General features: G+C 37.6%; 1 protein-coding gene across 2 annotated transcripts in view; it reads left to right on the forward strand.

Annotated features, from left to right (window-relative positions):
• The window catches only part of GCP1 (glycoprotease 1), a 160,862-nt gene that overhangs the window by 12,000 nt on the left and 124,237 nt on the right, over positions 1-24,625 (forward strand). For both annotated transcript variants that reach the window (XM_090015948.1, XM_090015949.1), the window contains exon 5: positions 16,587-16,677. In XM_090015948.1, the coding sequence (XP_089872074.1) occupies positions 16,587-16,677 (91 nt within the window). The remainder of the gene's footprint in view (positions 1-16,586; positions 16,678-24,625) is intronic.

Genomic DNA, 24,625 nt, shown 5'->3' on the forward strand with positions numbered 1-24,625 from the left:
CAAAAGGAACAAGACCTTGCAGCCTCCAGTCCGAAGCACATTTGATGATTGAACACCATAGCAAAGCGCACCACCCAAACTCATTCGCCGGCGTCTAGGCATTCACTCGCCTAGCTCCGCGTCACCATACTCGGTTGGAATCATCTAAGGTGATCCCTAGGAGAATTAACCCTAACCTACGCGCACCCCCGTATGTCCAAACGCTACGCTTGAACCTCTGATTCGCTGTCATTGCTTAACTAAACAATGCTCTACGTTTGTGCCGCCACACTAACGACAATACCGTTGCTTATCGCGTGCCGTGCTATCACCGCACGCCACCGATAAAGCCAACGCATACCACCCATTCCTACACTCAATGCATTTACCACTCAGTAGAGCTCCACACTGCACATGCCCCCATTTCGAAGGCTCGGTCGGGACAATGAGAATTCCTTGTAATAAAGTCATCCATGCATAGAAATTGAGATTCTGTTTTGTACATGAATAAAGAAATGTGATTCTTCACTTTATATGATTGACTTAGAGGTTGCTGTTTTAGCTGAGTTGCAAATATGAAGTGAACAGGGTTATGGGACAACACCTCAGGGTTTGGAGAAATCCTAATACATGCAAGAGTTCAAAATTTTTGCAAGCAGTGACTATTTATAGGCAATGACCCAAGTGTAACACTTCAAAATTTTAACCCAAAAAATACGATCAATTTTATTTTTTGAATACAACGAAATTAATCAATTTGGTAGGTTAAACATCTCAGGGGCGTAACAAGCATTCTGTACCAAACACTATCATTCCATAACATGGCACCACCAGAACATCCCGCAACTGTTCTAGCACTATCTATTCCTCACCTTAACGATTAAGTAGTAGAGTTAGAATACATCCAGTCTAAGTAGTAGGAACACAAGAGTAATAGGTGTCTACTCAATATCAAGTATGCACAAACATACATACATATCTCAGACATATGCAACACATTTCCATACCAAAATATAAGTCAATTCAAGAAACCAATAACGCAGGCAAATCCATTCAGTAATATCCTAACAACCTTGGTCTGCAGTCCTCAACACGAACTCACCAAAGTGCTAGAAGGAGTAGGCCAATGTCCTACAATACAAGTCATAACGGCTCGACTCCATCACAAACTCCACAAATTGAAGAGGCAAGTGGGTCCCATCGCCCGAAGGAAAGCATGTTGAACCCATCAAGTACAATAGATAGGTGGACCGACAAACAAAAAGAGGGTGTCAGACACCCATCTCATTGGCCGCGAACTCATGCTGCAACCAAGTCATCTGAATCTTTGCCTAAGCATGAGGCCATTGCCCGAAGGTCCTATGAAAAATCAAAGATGGATCCTCACCCGAAGTCACCATTGGGTCAGTACTCATTAGAAGGCCCAACAAATGATGGACCCTTGACGGGGTGATAGTCATCTTGCCCCAGAAAAATGAAAGGTGTTGGTCTCTCGCATCCACTTCTCAACCAAGGCCATGACTAACCGCCTGTTGGCCTTTTTGATGCCATACCTAGACAAGCAGCCAAAATCAATCTCGTCCAGGGATGCTCTGAGCTCCTAATCCTCATGAATCCACCAGGTTCGTAGCAACTCTTAGTGGACTCACACCCTCCTCTTAGGGACCTCTTGAAATTCAGAACAGAAGCCAAGTCAACAAAAGTCAGGAAAAATTGTTAGAATGGTCAAAAGAGCGAGCAAAGGTAGGAAACTCATCACTCCCACAAGTTCCAGACTAGAAATGTGGTGACTCTGGTCGGGAAGAAACGCCTGCACCGTGGGTGGAAGGAAGGATACATTTGAAGTAAACCGCTGATGTCATCGTCGCCCTCTCGGTACCGAAAAGGGGACTTCCATTGATGGGTTTTTTTGCATACCTTATTTCGAAGCGATTTCCCTACATAGAAGCAATCGCATCGTCGAAACGAACGTCAAGAAAAATCGAAATCAGGACGAACTTCCTCCTACCAACTATCAAAACTGGAAGCAGTGTTCAGTCCTGCAGAAGCCCGCAAGATCGTTCTAACCAACCATGAAGAAGAGAGTTTGCAGAGAAGTGTTCCACTAAGTTGAGTCAATATCCATCTCCTCCATCTTGTCTTCAGGGACCTTGTTGTTCATAGTTCCATGAATCTGTGAGAATTGGTGCAAACACAGATTAGAACAATACGAAACCTTATAAAAGTGTCCTGCCAACCAGACAACCTTCTGAAGAAGAGGTATCGTGAGCTTGGGAGGACCATAAACAAAAACAGGAAGGATGTCCCAAGCAATCAAATGTTCCTCCATGTCATTGATCAGTCTCCGATAAGTCTTCACTGATCGACGCTGCCGAGATCCCATGAAGTCATTATACCTCTCTTGGATAAGCTTTGTCGAGAGAACTTGAGGAGGACAAAGATCTGGGACATGCTCAGAGAACCAGATCTCCAAAAGGGCATTGCTGCCAATAAAATCCTTGTCCCGATGATAAGCAAAGGAGCTTAGCCCTATGTAAAGGCAAGCTAAATCTGCTATGCCCAGCGAAAGCCGTCTCGGCCAAACCAGTGCTTCAAAAGATGAATGAGGGTCCATGAGTTCTCGGGTCTCACCAAAGATGTGAAAAAGAAACCAAACACAAAGTGAAACTGCCAAAAATTTGGTGTGAGTTTTATGAAAATGCTTTTTAAAACAATATTTTTATTCAAAATCAAGTGAACAGACACCAAAAATATAAAAACCGGCTCGCACGAGTGGTGGAGTCCGGGTCGATCTCAGGGAACGGGATAGACTTCATATTCAACACACAATCTAAACTACTTTTTATTGCAAAAAAAAACTTCAATTAATCGAGTTAATAAGGAAATAGTGCAGCCCTCTGTGGAGAACTTTAAACAATAATTAATGGCCTTATTTCAACCCAAATAATTGAATTAAATTAAAAAAAAATGAAAACCTAATCTAAGAATCAAGGAAAAAGTCTTTAGTGCTTGAGTCTTTAGTAGTCCCCTTCTTTTGCTTTTCTTATTTGCATATCACTTTGTGACCCCTTTGAGGGCTCCCTGAGGGCACTTCTGAGGGCTTGAGGGGATCTCAAAAGGTACTTCGAGGACACAAAAATGGCTCTCCCGTACGTTTCAATGCTTTCCTGCAAGAAACAAAAACAAAACAAACACCAGAAAAGGAAATCTACGAGAAAATCAAAGGTGAAAATGAAGAAAAATCACAAAACCATGAACTAATTAACATGAACTAAACTACTACATGAACTAACTAATAACAAACTCGTAACAACCTAACACTAAAAGACAAAATAATAAAACTACCTAACTAACAACTCAAGAAACTAAATTGCAACAAACCATGATTAACTAATGCAAGAAATCAAAAATTCAAGAAACTAAAATACTCTAAAGAAATCAAGAAAGTACTCAGCTAAACTAATTAATTAATTAACATTAACAAGTTGATAAAGAAAAACAATTAACAAGACTAAAGAAAAATCCGCTAAATGAAACCATGCTACTTGGTTAATTTGAATCATCAACTAAGGCTAATGCTAACTATATGCAAGATGGATAATAAAATAAAGACTAAATTAGCTTAACGTGAGTCACACCAACATGCTGGACCTAATACCCACTAAAAGACAGAGTTATGCAATAAAATAAACTAACCTATGCATGACAAAACCAAAAATATGAAAATCACAAGGCAATCGACTATTGATGATAAACCAACTTATGCATGATAAAGCCAAAATATGAACTACCCATTAAATCTAAAACGTAGCCAACATGAATTAACGCGATTTGAACTAACTAACTAACACACAAAATTAATTTCAGGGAATTATACTAACCCAATGCACTGATTAAAATGCTTAACAAACCAACTAGCAAAAATTAAAACAAATAATAACCTAGCTATGCTATACGGAATACACTACTTACTAAGCAATAATCTGGAAGTATAAAACTGGTAAGATAAAAGAAAAACAATCAGCTAACACATGAATCAATGAGGAACTAGATGACTTAATTAAAAGAACCAACATTAAACTATAAGGCTATGGCTGATGACCGATTTTGTCAAGGAACAATAATTAAAAAGAAAACGATGAAGATAACCGCCATGCTGTTTACTCTAAATTAATTTTTACCAACTAAATACAAACCTGGAATGAACGTATTTATCTTAAAAGAAGAAAACACAGCAGTGACGACTACTGCTAATGTTTAACAAACTATTGAAATAAACAATTAACACCTAATGTTATCAACCTAATGAAATAATTAAAACCACAAACTGCTAGTCTGCTACTCTAAATCATCTTCTAACGAAATCAATAAATCAATACTGCCTTAACCTAAACTAAACTAGGCAGAAACACTGACTCAATAAAAGACATTATATCGGTTGAGTAAAAGAAATGCTAAAATGCTGTTTTCTGGATCTATAAAAATGAAATAAAAAAATAAAAACGTGCACCCGACTATTCTAACCGAGATCTATCCTAAAACTAATCTAAATCGATTCAAGAAACATGAAAACAACATATAAAACCTGTTGAGATTAAGAGGTTTTAAGTTTAAGTTTTCTTAGATTAGAGGTTATTTGATATTTTAATTTAATGAGGGTCTTATATGTAATTTTTCCTTTTGGCCTCTCTGTATTTAACATAGAGATTAACCCTGATAACATTTAACGAGTTCTCTTATTTTTGCAGTCGTCTCTCTCTCTCTCTCTCTCTACCTAGGTGTCTGCCCATCTCATCTACATTCTACATGGTATCAGAGCCATTGATCCCGGGAGCGTGATCGATAGTGATTGATCTACACCAACGAAAAAAAAAGTTGGAATCAGGTGTGCAATTTTTTTTTGTAAGATCTGATAACAGATCTGGGATCTGACCAAGGTCATGACCCAGATCTGTCATCAGATCTAAGGGACACGGTGGATGCGTGTCTTTGGTCTGGTAGCCGTAACCCTTTTCTCCTGAGTTTTGGATATTTTTTTTCTTGTCGTGATTTCCTGCTGTTTGGGAGCAACGACAATCTCATTTCCTGTGCTGTTGCTTGTGATCGAGATATGACTGATTTGTTTAACCGTCCCCTGAAGAACTGAAATTCTTGTTGGTTGTCGAGCTTTATATGTCTGGGAACAGCAACTGTCGTGATAATTTTTTTTCTGCGTCTGCATATTATCGTTGGTCGTGATTCCCTGGATTTTAGTTGGTTGTTTTATTTCAGTTGGTTGTTTTATTTCAGAATATGGATTTCAGCAGTCGTGATTCCCTGCTGTGTCGTGTTTTTTTTAACATGCGTGCTGTGAAAGAAGCATGTTAGTATCAGTTGTCTTTCTGTCGTGGAAACAGCAGGCGTGATTCCCTGCTGTGTTGGAAAATATCCCTGTTTGTGGGCTGCTGTTCATTACTGTCGTGGGATTCTGTGTTTGAGTATAGCTGCTGGTTGTCATATTGGCTGATGCGTGATGGTAACACACGCTCTTCCCTGTGTCGCTTGAAGCCTGTCCAGATTTTATCTCTGGTGTGAAATCTGTGTAATCGTGGACTTGCCTGACGCGTGATTATAAAACTTGCTGTTCAAGTGAGTGAATCTGATTTTTTTTGGAGCTGAAATAGTATTAAATCTTCAGTATGGCTGAAACTTCGAAATGTGATTCCAAAATTGAACATATTGGGGAGTATAAGGCTTTTGCCAATCCCTTCTCATACGGCTCTTCTGTAAGGTTGAATAAAACTAACTATGCCAGGTGGTCCAGAACTTTTATGATGTCGGTATTTGGACATCGTAGAAAACATATTTTGTTGGAAGACGAACCCACTGAAAAAGTGGGAAAATATGTTACTTGGGATGAAGATAATGACATAGTTATGTCATGGATAATGAATAGTGTCGAACCCCATATTGCAGATGGTTTAATTTACTATAATACAGCCAAACAGATGTGGAACAATCTTCGAGATACGTACTCACAAGAGACTAATGTGAGTCGTATCCTGCAAGTCGAACATGAGATATATAATTTACAGCAGGGAGATCAGACCTTGGCCCAGTACTATGCATCCGTCAAAACTGCGTTTGAAAGACTCAATGCTCACAGGCCTCTTTGTTGCTCGAAGCAAAAGGATCATCAAGAACAAACTATGATTGCTCGGTTTCTTACAGGTCTATCTTCAGAATTTTCTGTTGCAAAAGTCCAAATGTTGACTGGAGGTCTATCTTCAAGAACATACTCTTGCTGATGCATACAATCGTCTGAGTAGACTTGCGATCTCTCTTCCACAATCTCAGCCTGTGACTCAGTCATCTGTTCTAGTTGTCTTATCTGGTTATGGGCGTGGAAATATTCAGAATATCAGAGGACGAGGTCGTGGATGAGGTATGGGAGGCAGAGGAAAGCTTCAATGTACATTCTATGAAAACTCTGGACATTTAGAAGATCGTTGCTGGGATAAGCATGGTCGGCCAACCACTTCTTTATCAAAGCCATATGCTCCTAAAGCAAATGTTACTACACTAGAGGCAACAAATGTACATGATAATATCTCTGCAAGTGATAGTATCACCCTCAGTCGAGCTGAATATGATGAACTGATAGCTCTTCGCCCCTTGAGTTCCGCCCCTCCTGTAGCCGGTGTTGCCTACTCAACAGGGAATCATCTTCATCCGAATGACAATAAGTGGATTATTGACTCTGGTGCATCCAGACACTTGTGTGGAAATTCGTTTGTTTTTTTCAGATCGAAAGGATATTACTGTTCATCGAGGAGTCTCATTAGTCGATGGGAGTTCCTCACCAGTTGTTGGTCAGGCAAACATTTCTATATCCTCCTCCTTACAATTGAAAAATGTTCTTCATGCTCCCAACTTTCCTCAAAGTTTACTCTCTGTTAGCTGCCTTACAAAAGAATTAAACTGTAGAGTGATATTTGATCCGATGGGTTGTCATTTTCAGGATTTGCTGACGGGGAAGAAGATTGGTGGAGGCTATGAAGAAAATGGAGTCTACTACCTACATCATCCAGTGGGTACTGTTCATGCTGCAGTGGAACACTAATCCAGTCCTGTTCAGTGGCATCAGCGTCTTGGTCATCCTTCATTGTCAAAGCTTCGTTCTGTCTTTCCTCAAATTCCTTCCACTACATCATTTCAGTGTGAAGCATGTCAATTGGGCAAGCATCATCGAAGTTCGTTCCCTTCAAGTCAAAGTCTGAACTCCTTCATGCAGATGTATGGGGTCCTAGTAAGATTCCTACTAGGACTCAGTGTCGATATTATCTTGTTATTGTTGATGACTTCTCTAAGTTGTCATGGGTGTTTTTAAAAAAAGAACGATCTGAAGTTCCAAGTATTATCAAATCCTTAATTCTTGAAATAAAAACTCAGTTTGAATCTATTGTCAAGATTGTTCGCACTGATAATGCTCTTGAGTTTAAATCAAAACTTCTGTTACAATTTTACCAAGATCATGGCATTCAACCCCAAACTTCTTGTGCCTATTCATCTCAACAAAATGGGGTGGCTGAGCGAAAACATCGGCACCTGCTTGATGTTGCCAGGACCATTATGATTCAATCCAATGTTCCTACGTTATATTGGGGTGATGCGATTACCACTGCTTGTTATCTGATCAACCGTATGCCTTCATCTTCTGTGGGTGATCAAATTCCATTACATATCCTAAAACCTAATGCCCCACTCTTCTCTTTCTCACCAAAAATATTTGGATGTATTTGTTTTGTACACAAACTTGGTCCTGACCGTGATAAATTATCTGCTCAAGTTATAAAATGCATATTTATAGGTTATCCAAAAAATCAAAAGGGATATCGATGTTATGATCCTATTTCTCGCCGAGAGTATGTTAGTGCGGATGTATCTTTCTTGGAATCCACTCCATATTTCTCTAGTACCGGTTCCCCGCTGCAGGTTGGTCCAGCTGACTCTTTTCCCTTACCTATACCTCCTTTTCCTTTGGAATCTGTGCCCTTGGTACCGAACCAAACTTCATCCTCTTCACGATTTAATAATCCTCCATTGGTATGTGTACGTAGAGCTCCACCTCTGCCCGTGCCTCCATCTTCTTCTTCTCCTGAGGTAAGTACTACTGACAATAGTGATCTTCATGATGATGATAACAGGCCTATTGCTCTACGCAAGGGGACACGCCAATGTACCTTATATCCCATATCTCATTTTGTCTCCGATGCCAAAATTGGAAATCAGATGAAAAATTTTATTTCAGCCTTATCTGCTGAAACGATTCCTCTGAACTATCACCAGGCAGAGCTAGATAACCGCTGGAAGCTGGCTATGCAAGAAGAAATGGATGCTTTAGTGTCTCAGCATATGCAAATGGGTATATACAATAAAGTACAAATCAAATGAATCTATTGAAAGGTACAAGGCCAGATTAGTAGCAAAAGGATATAGTCAGACATATGGTATTGATTTCTTTGAAACCTTTTCTCCTGTTGCACAGATGGGCACCATTCGTCTTGTTCTCTCAGTAGCTGTTCATCATGGTTGGAGCTTATGTCAATTAGATGTGAAGAATGCGTTTCTATATGGGGATCTATCTGAGACAGTTTACATGCAACAACCTTCAGGTTTTGAGGTTGAGGGGGAGTGTCAGAAGGTGTGTAGATTGAAAAAGATGATTTATGGCTTGAAACAAAGTCCTCGTGTATGGTTTCAAAAGCTGTTTGAAGTGATGTCACACTTTGGCTTCAACAGGTCAGCGGCAGATCATACACTATTTATCAAGAAAACTAATTCAGGCATAGTTGTTATGGTGATATATGTGGATGCCAACATTCTTACAGGAGACGATGTGAAAAATATTGAAGCCACAAAGGCTCATCTTCAAAAACACTTTGTTACAGAAGACCTTGGTCCACTTAGATATTTTCTGGGTATAGAAGTTGCCAGGAACCGTGACGGGATGGTTTTGTCTCAACGGAAGTATGTTCTTGACTTATTAAAGGAAACAGGAATGTTGGGAGCTAAACCGACAAATATTCCCATGGACCATAAAGTTCAGTTGTTTGAAGAAGGGTCAAAACCGGTTGATAGCAAAAGCTATCGCTCATTAGTAGGGAAGCTACTGTATGTAACTGTTACGAGGCCGGATATTGCTTTAGCAGTAAGCAAAGTTAGCCAGTTTATGGACAAACCAACTGAAGTACTATGGAATGCAGCTATAATGATTCTCGGGTATTTAAAATCTTCTCCTGAAAAAGGGTTATTGTTCAGGAAAAGGTGGAACTCTGGAGATAGTGGCCTATTCTGATGTCTATAGTGGATAGAAAATCTACCATAGGATTCAGTGTGTTTCTGGGAGACAACCTGATTTCATGGAGAAGAAGCAAAATGTGGTTTCTAGATCGAGTGCAGAATCAGAATATAGGGCTTTGGCCCAAACAACTGCTGAATTGATGTGGGTTCGTATTGTTCTTCATGACCTTTAGGTGAAGGTTTCCTCTCCTATGACCATGATGTGTGATAACAAGGCTGCCACATATATAGCGAACAATCCTGTCTTTCATGAGAGAACAAAGCATATTGAGGTTGATTGCCACTATGTAAGAGATATGGTTCAAGCTGGTTATATCTCTACCAAATATCTAAAGTCGGAGGACCAAGTTGCAGATATGTTTACAAAGCCTCTTGCTAGACCAAATTTCTCAAAATGTTGTGACAAGCTGAGCATGATTGATATCTATGCTCCAGCTTCAGGGGGAGTGTTGAGATTAAGAGGTTTTAAGTTTAAGTTTTCTTAGATTAGAGGTTATTTGATATTTTAATTTAATGAGGGTCTTATATGTAATTTCTCCTTTTGGCCTCTCTCTATTTAACATATAGATTAGTCCTAATAACATTTACCGAGTTCTCTTATTTTTGCAGCCGTCTCTCTCTCTTTCTCTCTCTCTCTACCTAGGTGGAGTGTTGAGATTAAGAGGTTTTAAGTTTAAGTTTTCTTAGATTAGAGGTTATTTGATATTTTAATTTAATGAGGGTCATATGTAATTTCTCCTTTTGGCCTCTCTCTATTTAACATAGAGATTAGCCCTAATAACATTTAACGAGTTCTCTTATTTTTGCAGCCGTCTCTCTCTATCTCTACCTAGGTGTCTGCGCATCTCATCTACATTCTACAAAACCTATGTTAAAAACACGATCTACTTAAATCACAATCTTGCTATTCTCGAATCAAGAACCGACTACTCTATCTTAAAACAAAATCTATTTTTGTTCTTTTTATTTACTTAGATGCAATAAAATTAATCTAAACTAAGTTAGTATTCAAATGATGCGATGATCTACTAAAAATATATGCTATGCAATGCTTTATGCGATGCAAAACCTAAAACTACGGTGAAAAAGAGAGAAAGAAACGACCTTCACGGATCATCTCCGATAGAAGGGTTGAGAAAAGAAGATGGTTGATCCCAGCTGCATACACGCCTCCCCGACGAAGAAGGTAAGAAAAGCCGACGAGGACAGGGTTTAGAGGATCGATGAAATAAAGAATAAGAAGAGGAAGAAGAAGGAAAAATAGAAGGAAAAAAGAAATCGGCCACGAATGAAGAAGAAGAAGGGAGAAGGGAAGATGGAGGCAAGAGGCAAGGGAGGCAAGAGGGCTGCTAAAAAAAAAAGTTTTTCCAGCCCTCAAAACTACTATTTATAAGCCTAATTAGGTTAAAAACAAAGTTTTCAAAAGGAATCCAAAATATTTTTCCAATTTTCAAAACAGGTCCTCTCTTAAAAAAGTGTTTTTCAAAGGGGTATTTTCTAAAACTAATTCAAAGTAATAAAGTAAGTCCTAATCTAACTAAATTATGAATTAGAAAAATTCTATCTAATAAAAATACCGAAAAACGCTGGGCCGAATCGAAAAATATGATTTTTTCCGAAAATTGGGTTTCAAAGCAATTTCTCGAAAACAATGATAAAGACAGGGTTTTAATGCGATTTTACACTGGATCATGCATAGAATAAGATGAATAAACATGTAAAATGTATTCATGATCACCCCTAAGGTGTTTCAGGTAATGCTCGCACAACTCCGACATACTCTTAAAACAACATCCCAAAAAGACTGCAACATCAGACAAGGGACTCCATCACGGTACATCCGTAGCCATTCCATTCCACCAGTCAGATTCACAATGCCGTCCACTCATCATAGGGAGGACAATTCAAGAACTGGTTTTGGATGGGTCACGTTGCGAGGTGGGACAGTGATCCCTATGATTGAGATGAACTCTTCCAGAGTAATTGTCATCTCCCCCATCGGAAGCCAGAATGTGTTGGTACATAGATTCCATCGTTCCGTAAGGTCCAAAATGAGTGGGTCGTTAACCTTGAAATTGTAGAGTTGAGTAACTTGTAACAATTGGAATTCAGTCAGATACGCCTAATGGAAAAATTCAAATTTCAACACCCATTTCAAGAACCAAGGAGTGGCATAAGGGACGATGCTCCACGAATTCACATCCCCTTTCTCCATCTGAAGGTATTTGTGAATCAGCCCCAAAATTTCAAATCGAGGGAAAATGTTATCCTTCTTGATCATCACCATGGCTGAAAAAGGAAAAGGGCGTACAAAAGCAGAGAAAACAGAACAGAAAAAGCGCTCACTGATGATATGCAACAAACACAGGCCTCATACATAAAAAAAACTCCTAGGAACCTGTTAACGACAAATAAATTTATTCTCTGCAGCCATCAAGTGTCATCATGAGAAATAGTAGGTTCATGAAGTGTCGTCGGCCCAAAAGGCAACTATCCAAAAGAGATGATTAAAAGTTGAGATGTGTCGTCAGCAAAAAGTAAAGTCCGTTAATGACACATTCATTTGTCGTTAACAGAAATGGCAGTTAGGCTAACGACACATCTTCCAAAAAGGCAATTCAACATTTGTTGTTATCTGATCTCTTAACAACACATTAATGTGTCGTCAACACCTGTTTCCTTGGGATAGATTTTTCCTTCCCAGGAGGTTCCTGCAATGATCATTTCACATATTTTGGGAATTGTTCCCATGCATTTCATAACATTTTCCCATGCCTACCATGCATTTTCTCATGCATTTCTTATATCTTCTCATACATTTAGGCGTCTAAGTCACACGGACTCGGCTAGGGAGGTGCCGCACCCGAGTCGATACGCCCCGACACGGGTGCAGACACGGGTGCGGCTTCAAACTCGGCCTGGACTCGGTCAACGCCGAGTTAGACTCGGTCAATGAGTCGAGGCCGAGTCCATCCACATTTTGGACTTGGTCAACTTTGACCGAGTTCAAAAATGTCCATTTGTCCCTAAAAAATGATTTTTTTATATTTTTTATTTTAAAAAAATGCACAGTGCACAGTGCACAGTGCTGTGCACAGTGGACTGTGCTGCAGTCACAGACTGTGACTGTGCACAGTCACGGACTGTGTTGTGTCTGTACACTTTTTTAAAAAAAATAATATATATATAGCCGAGTCCCCGTGTCCAAAAATTTTAAAATTGCGCCGCACCCGCATCCGCACCCGCACCCATGTGACATAGTTAGGCGTTCTCGTTCATGCATCTCATGCATACATCTCATGCATTTCATGTATATTTGCATCTTCTAACCTGTTCTTGAAGGAAGCCAGTTAAAACCCTTAGAAAAACCTGCCCATGTCCCAATTCTAGGACCATCCTCTAAATAGATGGACATTCGGTTCATAGGTTGACCCACAGATTGATGAAACAATCCAAAACCCATTTGATGCACACACAAATCATCCTAAACCCAAGCCTTGTCCTAAGAGGCACCTTTCTGAAGCAAAATCATTCTCTGTCTTTGAAAAAAGTCCAAAAATATCTTAAGTCTTTTTTTCGTTGCTTTTGCCTCAAAGGCTTGTCTCTGTCTTTGTCTTGTCAAAATAAGTCTTTGTCTTTTTCAAAATCATCAGCTGTCTTTCGTGCGATTTCAAGTGACAAGACACTTGTTTCGCCTTTGCTTGACCTCGTTCGACAAGTCTTCCCGCTCACATCACTGAGTTCACGGGAAAGCCCTCATGTGAAATAAGATACTAGCTCAGTTTGCAGACCAACCTCGTTTGGCCAGACCTCTTCGCCTATATGATAGACATCACAAGGAGACCCTCGTGTTAAGTTAAGCACGCACCTTTAGCTATCATCTTGCACCATCAAGCCATGTTTGTCTTTATCAAAAACTCCTTTTCGAAGAAAACTTTGCCAGAGCCAACCTTTCGCTCTTTTCAAGCCAGTGTGTACTTTGTTATCGATCGAGCTTCGCATACTTGACAACAAAGAGAGGCATTATGTAGACACCCCATTTTGGACCAAGATATTTTTCATACCAAAATCCCCAAATTTCATTACTAAGGATGACTTCAATCTGATTTTTGACCTTCAAAATGGCCTTTTTAAGGTTTTTGACCAAAAGAAAAGTTAAAGAGGATGTTTTCAACTTTCTAAAAAGCCAACAATTCAGTCGAACCGACCCCAAAATCTAAATTTATAGCCAAAGCAAGTTTTTAGGTGATAACGACACATTAAATTATCATTATCACACTTTGAATTGCCGTTATCATACTTTGAATTGTTGTCATGATACTTTGAATTGTTGTCAACCCTTTGGAATTGTCGCCATCATCAATCGTCTTTTGGGTCGTGATATCAACATCCCTTAACGACACTTTCAATTATTGTTAACGGTTGTCACTCCCCATAAATCGTCGTCATTAGTTGTCACTCTCCCATTATTTGTCGTCATTAGTTGGGCTAAGGACACATTCAATTGTCGTTAAGACAACATGTGTAGTTAACCGCCTTTTGTAACGACAAAACCATTTGTCGTTATCAACTTTCTGACTATTTTTCAGAAAGTGCGTCCCGCCCTCATCTACGCCACTTGCTTTCCAAAATTAAAACGGAATATCCTCCTTCCCGAATCCCATTTACAAAAATAAAACCCTTATTCAAGTCAACATGCCTTGGATGAATCTTAGCCTTTTATTTGAATCAATCTAATAGGAACCGTTCATTCACATGGATCCTGTATACATAGAAAACGTACCCGGATCCATTAGAAAACTATAAGGGGGTCACCCCTCCTATAGAAGATCTGGTCTTTGTCTCCCCTCGCACCCTTTCTCTGCTAGAATATCTGCAGCTGAACTTAACCTAGCCGACCTAGCTTAGTTCTAGCCCACATCAAGCCTACTCTAGGACCCAGGTCCCCATCTCACTCCTATTTCAAGCCCACTCCAAGCCGAAGTGCCGCCCGTGCTCGTCAACTGTTGAAAGGGCTGCCTAAGCCCAAGGTGAAATTTGATGTATTTTAGTTCGTATTTTGGTTTCTTTCATACATTTTTCTAAGTCTTAATAGTCTTAATGTTGGTATATTGTTTGTGTTTCATGTTGTTTTCCCGAGAAAACTCGTCTTTTCGTAGGTTTGCACCCGAGGTACATATTTTCACAATGCCTCTACCCAAAAAACGAAGATCTGAGGTCCCTGGTGCAGTGGGCGTGAGATCTTGAAGAACAACCCCCACATCTCAAGTTCAGATTTGAGTATCAGATCTATTTTCTATTTTTTTTGTGTGGAAACCTTGGTTTTGTTTTTCAAAACCGACGAGGGATCCACAAGTACAAGGGCAGGAAATGGGCTCTTATTTTGTAGTGGTAGAAAATTGTTTGGTGGTCTATTTGGTTATAATGGAATAATAGGGCCTTTGGTAGAGGGGAGGAATCTCCACACCCAATACATTACAAGCTGCAGTACCAGATCTCCCTCTTTGTTACTGAAAACTGGCCAAACACAAACATTGTCTGAATTGAGCCTAGTAAATTGAGGGATTTCTCTATTTTGTAACCTGGTTTCTCTTTTGTTTTTCCTTACCTTTGTCACAAATATAAGGGTACAGCCTGACACATGACAAGTTTGACATGCAAGATCATTTTTTTTTGAAAAATAAGACACAAAGGCACAACTTTTCAATTTTTAATCAATCACAAATTATTTTTTGATATTAATATATTTTCATGAAATATTATTAAAAAGTATTCAAAACCACGGAAATAATGTCCGTGTATGTTAAAGTTGTGCCAGTGGCCATCACATGTCCTCATGTCACCCATGACACACACTCTAGGTGGCATGTCACTGTGACATAGTTCCTTGGTTCTTTATTGCGTTCAAGGGACTTCCCTTCATTTTTAACAGAAGTTTTACTTTCCTTGAAAAAGATAGAAAAGTCACATTGAAAATGCGGTAAATTGGTTAACATTATGTCGTTATGAATTTCTGATTTTCAAGTTTTCTGAGTTTATCATGATAAAATTGCAAGAGCCGATGGGTTCAATATACCAACAGTATTTGAGACATAGGTCATTACGAACCTGCCCAATTAAATGAACTTGGGCCAGTTGGTTAGCTGCCACAAACCGTTGCAAAATTGTTTGCATGATCAACTATCTCTTAAATACCTGTGCCAAACTTGCAGTTTGACAAATATCAATCCATTCAACTTGAAGGATCTAATCTAGGTGAGAGATGGATTATAAGCAGGCATTGTTACAGCAAGATATTGCTATGAGATATGATTTGTGGTCCATTGCAAGTCCAGCTATTGTGTACCCTAGAAAAATAGTTTAGAGATAAGAGGGTGGGAAGATTGAATTTATCTCCAAACCACATACTTTAAGAGCAGTGAACAATATTGAAAAGGTAAAAACATGTTTTCTACTTCAATTATATTGTGATATATATAGCAATAACTATTTCTTGTTTATATTTTCTGTAACTTCAAGGTTTATGGTACTAAGACCCAATAAAATGAGCTTTATTGGCTATATATAGCTGATATCGTTACCATGCTGTATACATAAAGCTATGATGCATACTCAGTGTCATGGTTATGGTAACCATTCCAAAGAGGAGCACCATCTTCAAATTAAACATAGTTGAATATTCATTTGGAAACTAGGTGTGATAACCTGAACTAAGAAATAGGAGCTGAGGGCATGCACATGTATATTACATTTCTACATGTCATGTTTGTGACAATCAGTTGGATGCATTGGGAATTAATATGGGTAACATCATGAACTATTTAAGAGAGTTATGTGAAGGCCACACAAAATTTAACCACTGTATATTGCTTGTCATGATGTTGCAAAGTAAATTAATGAAATAGGTGAATAACATATAGTGGTATGCTTCATTATGGTTACAGAATTGCATTTTCTCAAAAAAAGGAGAGAATTATGAAAACTTAATATTCAGATCCATATTTGATGAGGGCTGTTTCACAAGCTTATCAAAAGAAAAAAAAACTTAGCACATAGTTTGATAGGTGTTTTCTTATTTTATTTTGTTTCTTGATTTTTTTTCTTGGGCAGAATCTTCATTTCTTTGATGTTTCAGTCGATTTCTCTGTGCTTTCACATTTCTAGCTTTGATCACGGAGAGAATTTTTTACTATTCTAGTAATTCTTGTAGTCTGTTGATTGTATCTCTTGCATCTGTCTGAACTTGTGATGTCACTGATGTGTAGTTGGTGTGCAAAAAGCAAGAAGAATAGCTAGCCAGTTCAGTTTGCCAATCATTGGTGTACATCACATGGAAGCTCATGCTTTGGTTGCTAGGTATGAAGCTTGAAGATTATAATTTAATTTCTTTTTCAAAATTTCATATAATTTTTTTGGTTGTTAAAAGTTCAAGTCTATGAAGGGAATAGCTTTTGAATATTAGAGTTCTTTGCAGATTTCATGTCAACTGCACAGTGTATGAGCAGGAGGATAAGAGATTATATGGGAACTAAAAAAAGTGGCATTTTTTTAACAATTAGGATACAGTAAATGACTAGAAAAGATCAATATTCTACATTTAGAGCACATGAAAGATGCATAGGCTGCATATATTGTAACGACCCCAATTCCGACCCGTTAAAAAGTCGTTATTTTTTTTTTTTGAAAACAATTGTGGAAACATTCTCAGAGACCCAGGGCCTTACAGTCGTAACCACATCCACAACCACAACCACAAGGGATCTTGCATTACCATTACTGAAAGCAATCTAATTTTATTCAATAAAATATGAAATGTCTAGAGATATGAACATGAACAATAATAACAATAGCAATAATAAGAACAAGTCTCTAAAGTCTAAAGTAGAGCTCGTGGCATATAACTTTGCTATAATCTCTTTTTCCGCCTTGCCCATTATTTTTCCTTGCTCATTGATTTTGATTTTTGAAGTGGGGAGGTTTGTAGGTTCTTAAATTGTTTCCCGATCTTGAAACAACATTAACACCTTCACCTTCTTTTTGGTTGGAAGGTGTGGCAAGAATACTTGAGTTATTTTTGCTTATACCCATACGAGTCTCTTCCCCACTTAATTTTGTAATTAAATCTTCAAGAGAAGAGGAAGGCGGATAGAAGAGAGGATCATATTTGTTCAAATTCGAGTCTAAGCCCATTTAGAAAGTTGAAAAAGCGATCATCTTCTAATTGTTTATGTCTAAGCTCAATGGCTTGACCACTCCATTTGGGATCAAGCATGGCAAGCTCATCCCAAATAGAGGACAACTCCGCGAAATACTCTCTAATAGTCATTTCGCCTTGTTGGAGGGTCAAAGGCCTTTTTTGAAGATAGTACTTGTGGGACAAGTCTCTTGAAATGTACATTTTTTCAAGATATTGCCAAGCTTGAGAAGTTTTTTTGAATTTGATAATGTTGGCATTGATTCTTGTCTCAACGGATAAGAAGATCCATGATAGGATTTTAAAATTTCTCATCTCCCATTCCTCATGTTTCTTACTATAGTCTTCAAGCGCTTTGATTCTCTCTTCACCTTCAAGAATCTTTATTTCTCCACTTTCTACCAAAGTAATCTTTGGTTCCGGTTTCGGTATTGAGCCTTGGACATATCCCAAAAGCTCTTTACCCTTGATATGGGCTTCCATATTACCGACTCAAACATGTTAATTTGAGCCATTGAGTTTGAACCCAAGAGAGAAGTGAGTCTTTTTCCCCATTATGACAAGAAAGGAAAAAGTGTGAAGAAGATCTTACCACAAGCGAGTCTTTAAAGCTTACTTGTTATGGTATTGTAACGACCCCAACTCGTACCCGTGAAAAAGTGACAATTTTTTTTTCCAAGTGCGGAAACATTCCCAGAAACCCGAGTCCTTTACAACTAAATACAACCACCACCATAAGGGATCTTATAATCATCTTTCAAACCAAACCAAACCATACTTTATTTATTAAAATGCATAAAGTCTGAGACATAAGCAAATAAAATGTAAATAAAGCAAAAAGAAGAGCCACGCTGTCCAAAGGTATTTGCCAAGCAATCGTGTGATCCCCTCGTAGCTCCTCTCAAAAGAAAGTCGCCTCACTGCGCATCTAAGGCTGCGAAAAACACAAAAGTAGGGGTGTCAGAATTCAAAGAATTCTGTGTACGAATCCTTCTAATGAAATAAATAAGAAAAAAGAACACAAATAAGATTCATGCGATATTTTAGAGGGATCCAATTATAACAAATTCATAAATCAATTAACTATTTATTTAATAGAGAACAATTACTATCAATAGAGACCATAATTTAAGTATTAAAGATATTTTACATGTATTAGGGAACAAACATCATACATTCACCAATATATCACAATTACAGAACAAATAAATATGCAAGATCTAATGCATAGTAGGAATATGCATGATTTCTATGCATATGCATGAATAACTTATTATTTTTTATTATTTATATGCATGTCCTTATTAAATCCATACAATTTAAGTTCATCTTTTTATTACCGTTGCCCGCAGATATACCAAACGGGTAAAAATTCTCGAGGTCAAGTAGGGTTCCTAGGGTAACTTAACACACAAGTTGTATTTTATTACTGGGTTCCAAAATTAGCCCTCGACCGAATCACCTTCGGAACATTAGACCTCTACATCTAATGTCGGGACACTAAAGACCTCCACATCCAATAGTGTCACTTTCTTGGTATATCAAAACAATAGTTGTGTCTACACACCACCCCCAGGTAAAATGATGGACTCTCCCTAAAACCGTAGCTAGGAGAAAGAACCTCAATATCGGGTTCAAGGGTAATCAATAATGCACACAGAGTTTTTGTATCCTCGTGGTCTTCCAAAACCGAAACTCTAAGATTCCCATTCTAACGACGGGAGATCTCAGAACATACAGTTCTTTTATTTTTATTTGATCATTATTAAACAATTCTTTAATTTGCAATTCAGCATGCAAACAAAGGCACAAGCTCACATATTCTTCTGCGAGAATCATCACGGGACCATCGCCCACGGAAAAGCATAGAACAGTGTAATACAGTGCAACAATATTAATGTGATTTTTACGATGCATTTAAAATAAATAAAGAAAGAATAACCATAGTTCGAGGCCCACCAAACCCACGATGATTCACTTCGATCATCGATGCACCAAATGCAAAAACCATAACAATATGCCATATATGAAGTAAATCACATGCTTTCCAAATGCACATTTGTGTGCGCAAATTTTAACTATGCACATGAAACAAGGATATTCATATGCATGTGCATGAGTCCACAATTTCAAATTAATTGCATGCTTTCATTCAATACTCATATTCATCTCCAAAGCATGATTTCATTTAATCCATGTGTTCACTGTTCACGGGCGTGTGCTTATGTGACCATGCCAAATACAGCCTTGCACTCATGAGTCAATTCATGCTCACATGCGAACTACCATGCAAAGGTACATATGCAAATTAATAAAAAATTCAGGATTTGCACATGCCCACAAGATGCACATATAAGTAACATTGCATTATAAACATTGAGCATGTATACTTAATCAACCATAAGCATGCATAGCTAAATTTTAGCATGAGTATAGCCTAATAATTCATAATAGGCAAACTCTGGAAAATTAATGCACCAGACTGAATTTTGGTCATCATAAGACAACACATCCAATATGCACAACTCTGAATATCAAGTCCACATAATCCGATACATAATCCATATCGGCATTTTAAATACATAACAATCATGAATTTACATGCAGCACGTGTGAGAAAATTTCCAGATTTTCTAATTCGGCAAACACCAAGTTTTTCTTTACTTTGCCAGCATTGTTTTTTTTTTCAATCACTTAGCCTCTGTGTTTTGGGTCAACACATCTTGACATTGACATGAATAGCAGACATGCTGCAATACTTTGGGGGTATAATTAAACAAGCTAAATGTTAGACATGACTGTGAGCTTCCATGTTATGATTTTTGCTAATAATCATGAGGTTTGAGCTGGCGGCTGTTTTGTGCATTGAGAAATTTGCAGTCAAACACTATGTATAAACTTTAGTCATGAAACCATGTCCTTATTTTCAGATTTCTGTGCTGTTATACATCCATACCATATCCACGGTTTTTTGCAGTTAACTTGTTATCTTTCCTTGATGAATTCTCATGCTGTTGCAGTTATTATTATTATTATTATCATTTTTTTATAAGCTCAACTTCTACTTGAAGCATGGTAACATCAAAAGCTTGCTGTCTGAAACATAGTTTCTGAAATCATCAGGAACTCGCTTCCTGATACTGTTTTGCAACCTAACCATACTATGTTAAGCATCCACCATGTTGCCTAAAGGACATGTATTCCCAAACGGAGGCGATAGTTAAGTGGATTTTAATTCCCCAAAATTTGTGTTACCAGAAATAGACAATTTTTTTGGTATTTAAATTTGAAAGCTCCAGAATCACATACAAGATGCCTGCAAATCCAGTCTACTCCAACACTTAAGGTCGTTATTGAAAATTTTCATGTTCTTAGTGGAATTTCTCAACCACATAGTAACATGCCTGCTTTTCTATACAATATGCTTCCAAAAGACAAACAGCAGCATGCCTAGGGTCAGGTTAATTGAGAATTAAAAACCTATCGGTAAATGGAGATCCCATCACAGGTACACTGAGACAAAGGATGGAAGAGGGGCTTTTCAATTTTTCAAACGTTAACAAGGTCTCAGGTGACCATAGGATTGAACCATAGAGAGTGGTAGGAACAACTGACTAATTTCATCTGGAAGCACATTAACATTTTAAGCTATTGGAGACAACTATCAAGAGTTTATCAGTCCTTGATCAACGAGATTTGGTGTGTTTGTGGGGAGTCTAGAAGGAAGAAACACAACAATTATGAAAGGTTCATTACGTGGGATAGGAGGTGAGAACATTTTTTTTTTGTAGTCTGCAGGCACCTAGCCCAGTCGGCTGGGTATGTACCCTATTAAAACCCACCCAGCAGACTCAGTCGGCTGGGTAAGACCCTCTGCCCAGCCAACCATTGTTGGCTAGGGGCTGACTTAGCCAATAGCCCAGCCGATCCACGCCCAAGTGCATATCATAATAAAACAGAAAATAATTTTTCTTTTAAAATCTCTCTCTCTCTCTCTCTCTCTTTAAATCAGGTAAACTGGGCCTGGCAGAGGTCTGCCCAGCCAAGTCACTCGGTTGGGTTGCCCAGCTGTAGCACACCTTGATACAAAAATATATATATTTTTAAATCTTTGTCAAATGTACACGCATGAACAGATTTAAAAATAAAATTCAGGTACCCATATGCATGCACCATCACACTCAATCATGCATGTACTAAACAGATTTATCATCAAGACACGTACGTATGTTGCTTTTTACATTCAAGAGTTCACATGGATCTAAAAGAGAAAACTTAACATGGAACATGCATTAATATATGTTGTTCAAACATGAGCATTAATCAAGAACAAATTTTCTGTTTTATCAAACAATAAGCATGCACAATTTTTTTTTAACTGCATATAGACCGCATCATGTTTATTTTTTTTTTCAAACCTTAGAACACTAGATCTGGACCAGATCTGGGCATGTTAAATACATGGTAGATCAATCCAGCTCCATAAATTTACGGTACATTAAAAAAATATATACATATATAAAAATATATATATATATATATATATACATGTATATATTTCAGAAAGGAGAAAAACATAAATCTCAACCATGAATCTAGAGTAAATATTCAGATTTACTCTTTTTTCATGGGTTTTTATTAAAATCTTGCATGGAATACAAATCCATGCTCTTTTTCTCATTTGATTCAAGAGAAAAACCCATACCTTTACCGTAGATCGAAAAAGAACAAGAAAATAATGGTGGAAACGACGGATGATCGGAGAAGAAGCCTTTTTCTTCTTTTCCTCCCATTTTTCTCTCTCTTTTTCCTTCTCTTTCTCTTTCTTTCCCTTTTTTTTTTTGACTTATTTATATAGCTCTAGATGGGCGGGAGAAGAGAGTGCAGCCCCAACTAGAACTCTCTTCTCTCTTAGAGTTTCAAAAATTTCGGAACTCTCCAGGTTGACTTTTTCAAAGTTTTATTTCATTTGTAACTCTATGTTTCTTAAACTTTCTTAGATGCTTCTAGGTGTGTTTAAGGACTCAACTAAGAGTTCTAAATAAATGTCAAATTACATTTTTGGAATTAAATTAATTAATTAATTATTTTATATTAAATAATAAATAAATTTTCAAAAGCTTCAAAAAATTATATTATTGAACCAAAACACTTCTAAAGTGATTTTATATGGGTTTAAGGGCTCTACTTAGAGTCCTAAACAATTGTCAAATTAAAATTTCGGAATTACATTAAATTAATTAATATTAAATAATAATTAAATTTTCAAAAGCTCCTAAAAATTACCAAATTCACTTGGGAGGCTACTTAACATTAATTAACTCCAATTTAGAGGTTTCTAATGAATTTAAAGTTGGAAAAATCATTGGGCATGGATTTGGATTCAAGATCCAAATCCATCTCAAAACTCCAAATGGGTCTAGGGCTGGATCAAATCCAGATTAATATGGGTCTTGGATAGAGTCCAAATCCATATTAATTTGGATCAAATCCATCATATCCGGTCCGATCCAAATCCGGATCCGAACCGACAAACTGTTCAAATTTTGAAAAAATGAGATTTTTGGGCCAACCGTAGCCTGAATCAAAGAAAATAAAATATCGTTACGCTCAGAATTTTGAGACGCATCCAACGACATATAACTCGAATTTCGGAAGGCCCGAAAATAACCTGAATTTCGCTTAAATTTAAAGGTCGAAAATAAAACTTTCTCTCACTTTTCGATTGGCTCATTTAGGCCTTGATAAGGAGACCTGAGCCAAGTCCAGACTCCAAAGCATCGGCCTAATATCGAGGTTCAAACGATTTTTCTTCTATACTTCGCCAATTTTTTGCAAATCTCAAAATGACCAAGTGTGAAAATACGCGATATTACAGGTATAATTCCCTCAATATATATTGCAAGGAGTCTCTACGCCGAAAATCAAGGGAAAGGTAGGTGCACGCCTTTCGAGGGGCACAATCTTCTTTAATAATAACTTTTCTTCTTCAATAATAACCTTGCTCTGATACCATGTAAAAGTAACTCCAAAGAAGTCATTATGATCAAGACACTAAGTTCTTGATGAATAAAGTGTGCACAAAGGCACAATAAGAACACTTAGAACACTTGTGCACAAAGGCACCATCAACAATGTCTCACAAATGCACAAAGGCATAAAAGAATAAGAGAAGTTTTATTAAACAATAATGGCTTTGTCTCAAAGCCTATCATAAATACAAGGGGATGAGCCCTTTTTATAGAGCACTAAAGTGGGCCTTGGAGGGGCTCAACTTCTAGTCGTTGGAGCCCATCCAACGGTCACAAATGTGACCGTTGGAGGGGCTCAACAACTAGAGGGTGCCCCCCCCCCCAAAGGTACACTACTTAAAAGAAAAAGATAAAAAAAGGAAAATTACAATCATATTAAAAAACATGAATATGTGTTAAATGTAGAAATGACTAAAATACACCTATGACTAAAACACGAAAGACATATATTTTATATATATAAGTAGATGGATACATGTACATATATATGAAATATATATGTATATGTATCTTCTTTTATACATATAAAATATATATAGAAAATACATTATCTTATGAATTACAATTTAACACACATAACAAGTATTAATGACATCTAATTTGAACACTAACGCGGGTTAAAATGCAAACATGCCAATTCTAGATAAAACACTTAATGTCCCAATGTTAAAAGAATAACAATAAGCATTCTAATACAAATAAATAACAAACCTGCCATCAGTCACACTGCTTGACTAATGGTATAGGCACAATTTCTTACTCACTTAATTTTGCATAATTCATATTAGGTTTTGGATTCAAAGATTAGCTTTTCTTTCCTTTTGTCAAGTCAATGAAATCTTTAAGTTGGGCCAAATGAAATAGCTAGACTGATAGATCTGAGCTTTGTCAAAGTATCTTTGGTGTGGTTGACAGTTGGATACTCCCCAGCGTAGTTATTAGGAAAAGAAATCTGTCAATCAACAGAACTTTATGTAATTTAGACACATTATTTTTGCTTATCTTATGTCCATTATACAATCTACATAGCATCAGTGATCTTCTTGTCATCATCTACGTGTGCCTTGTTACATTTGCA

The sequence above is a fragment of the Nuphar pumila genome, chromosome 8 (assembly GCF_984573655.1).
Source record: "Nuphar pumila chromosome 8, dmNupPumi1.hap1.1, whole genome shotgun sequence".
Lineage (NCBI taxonomy): Eukaryota > Viridiplantae > Streptophyta > Magnoliopsida > Nymphaeales > Nymphaeaceae > Nuphar > Nuphar pumila.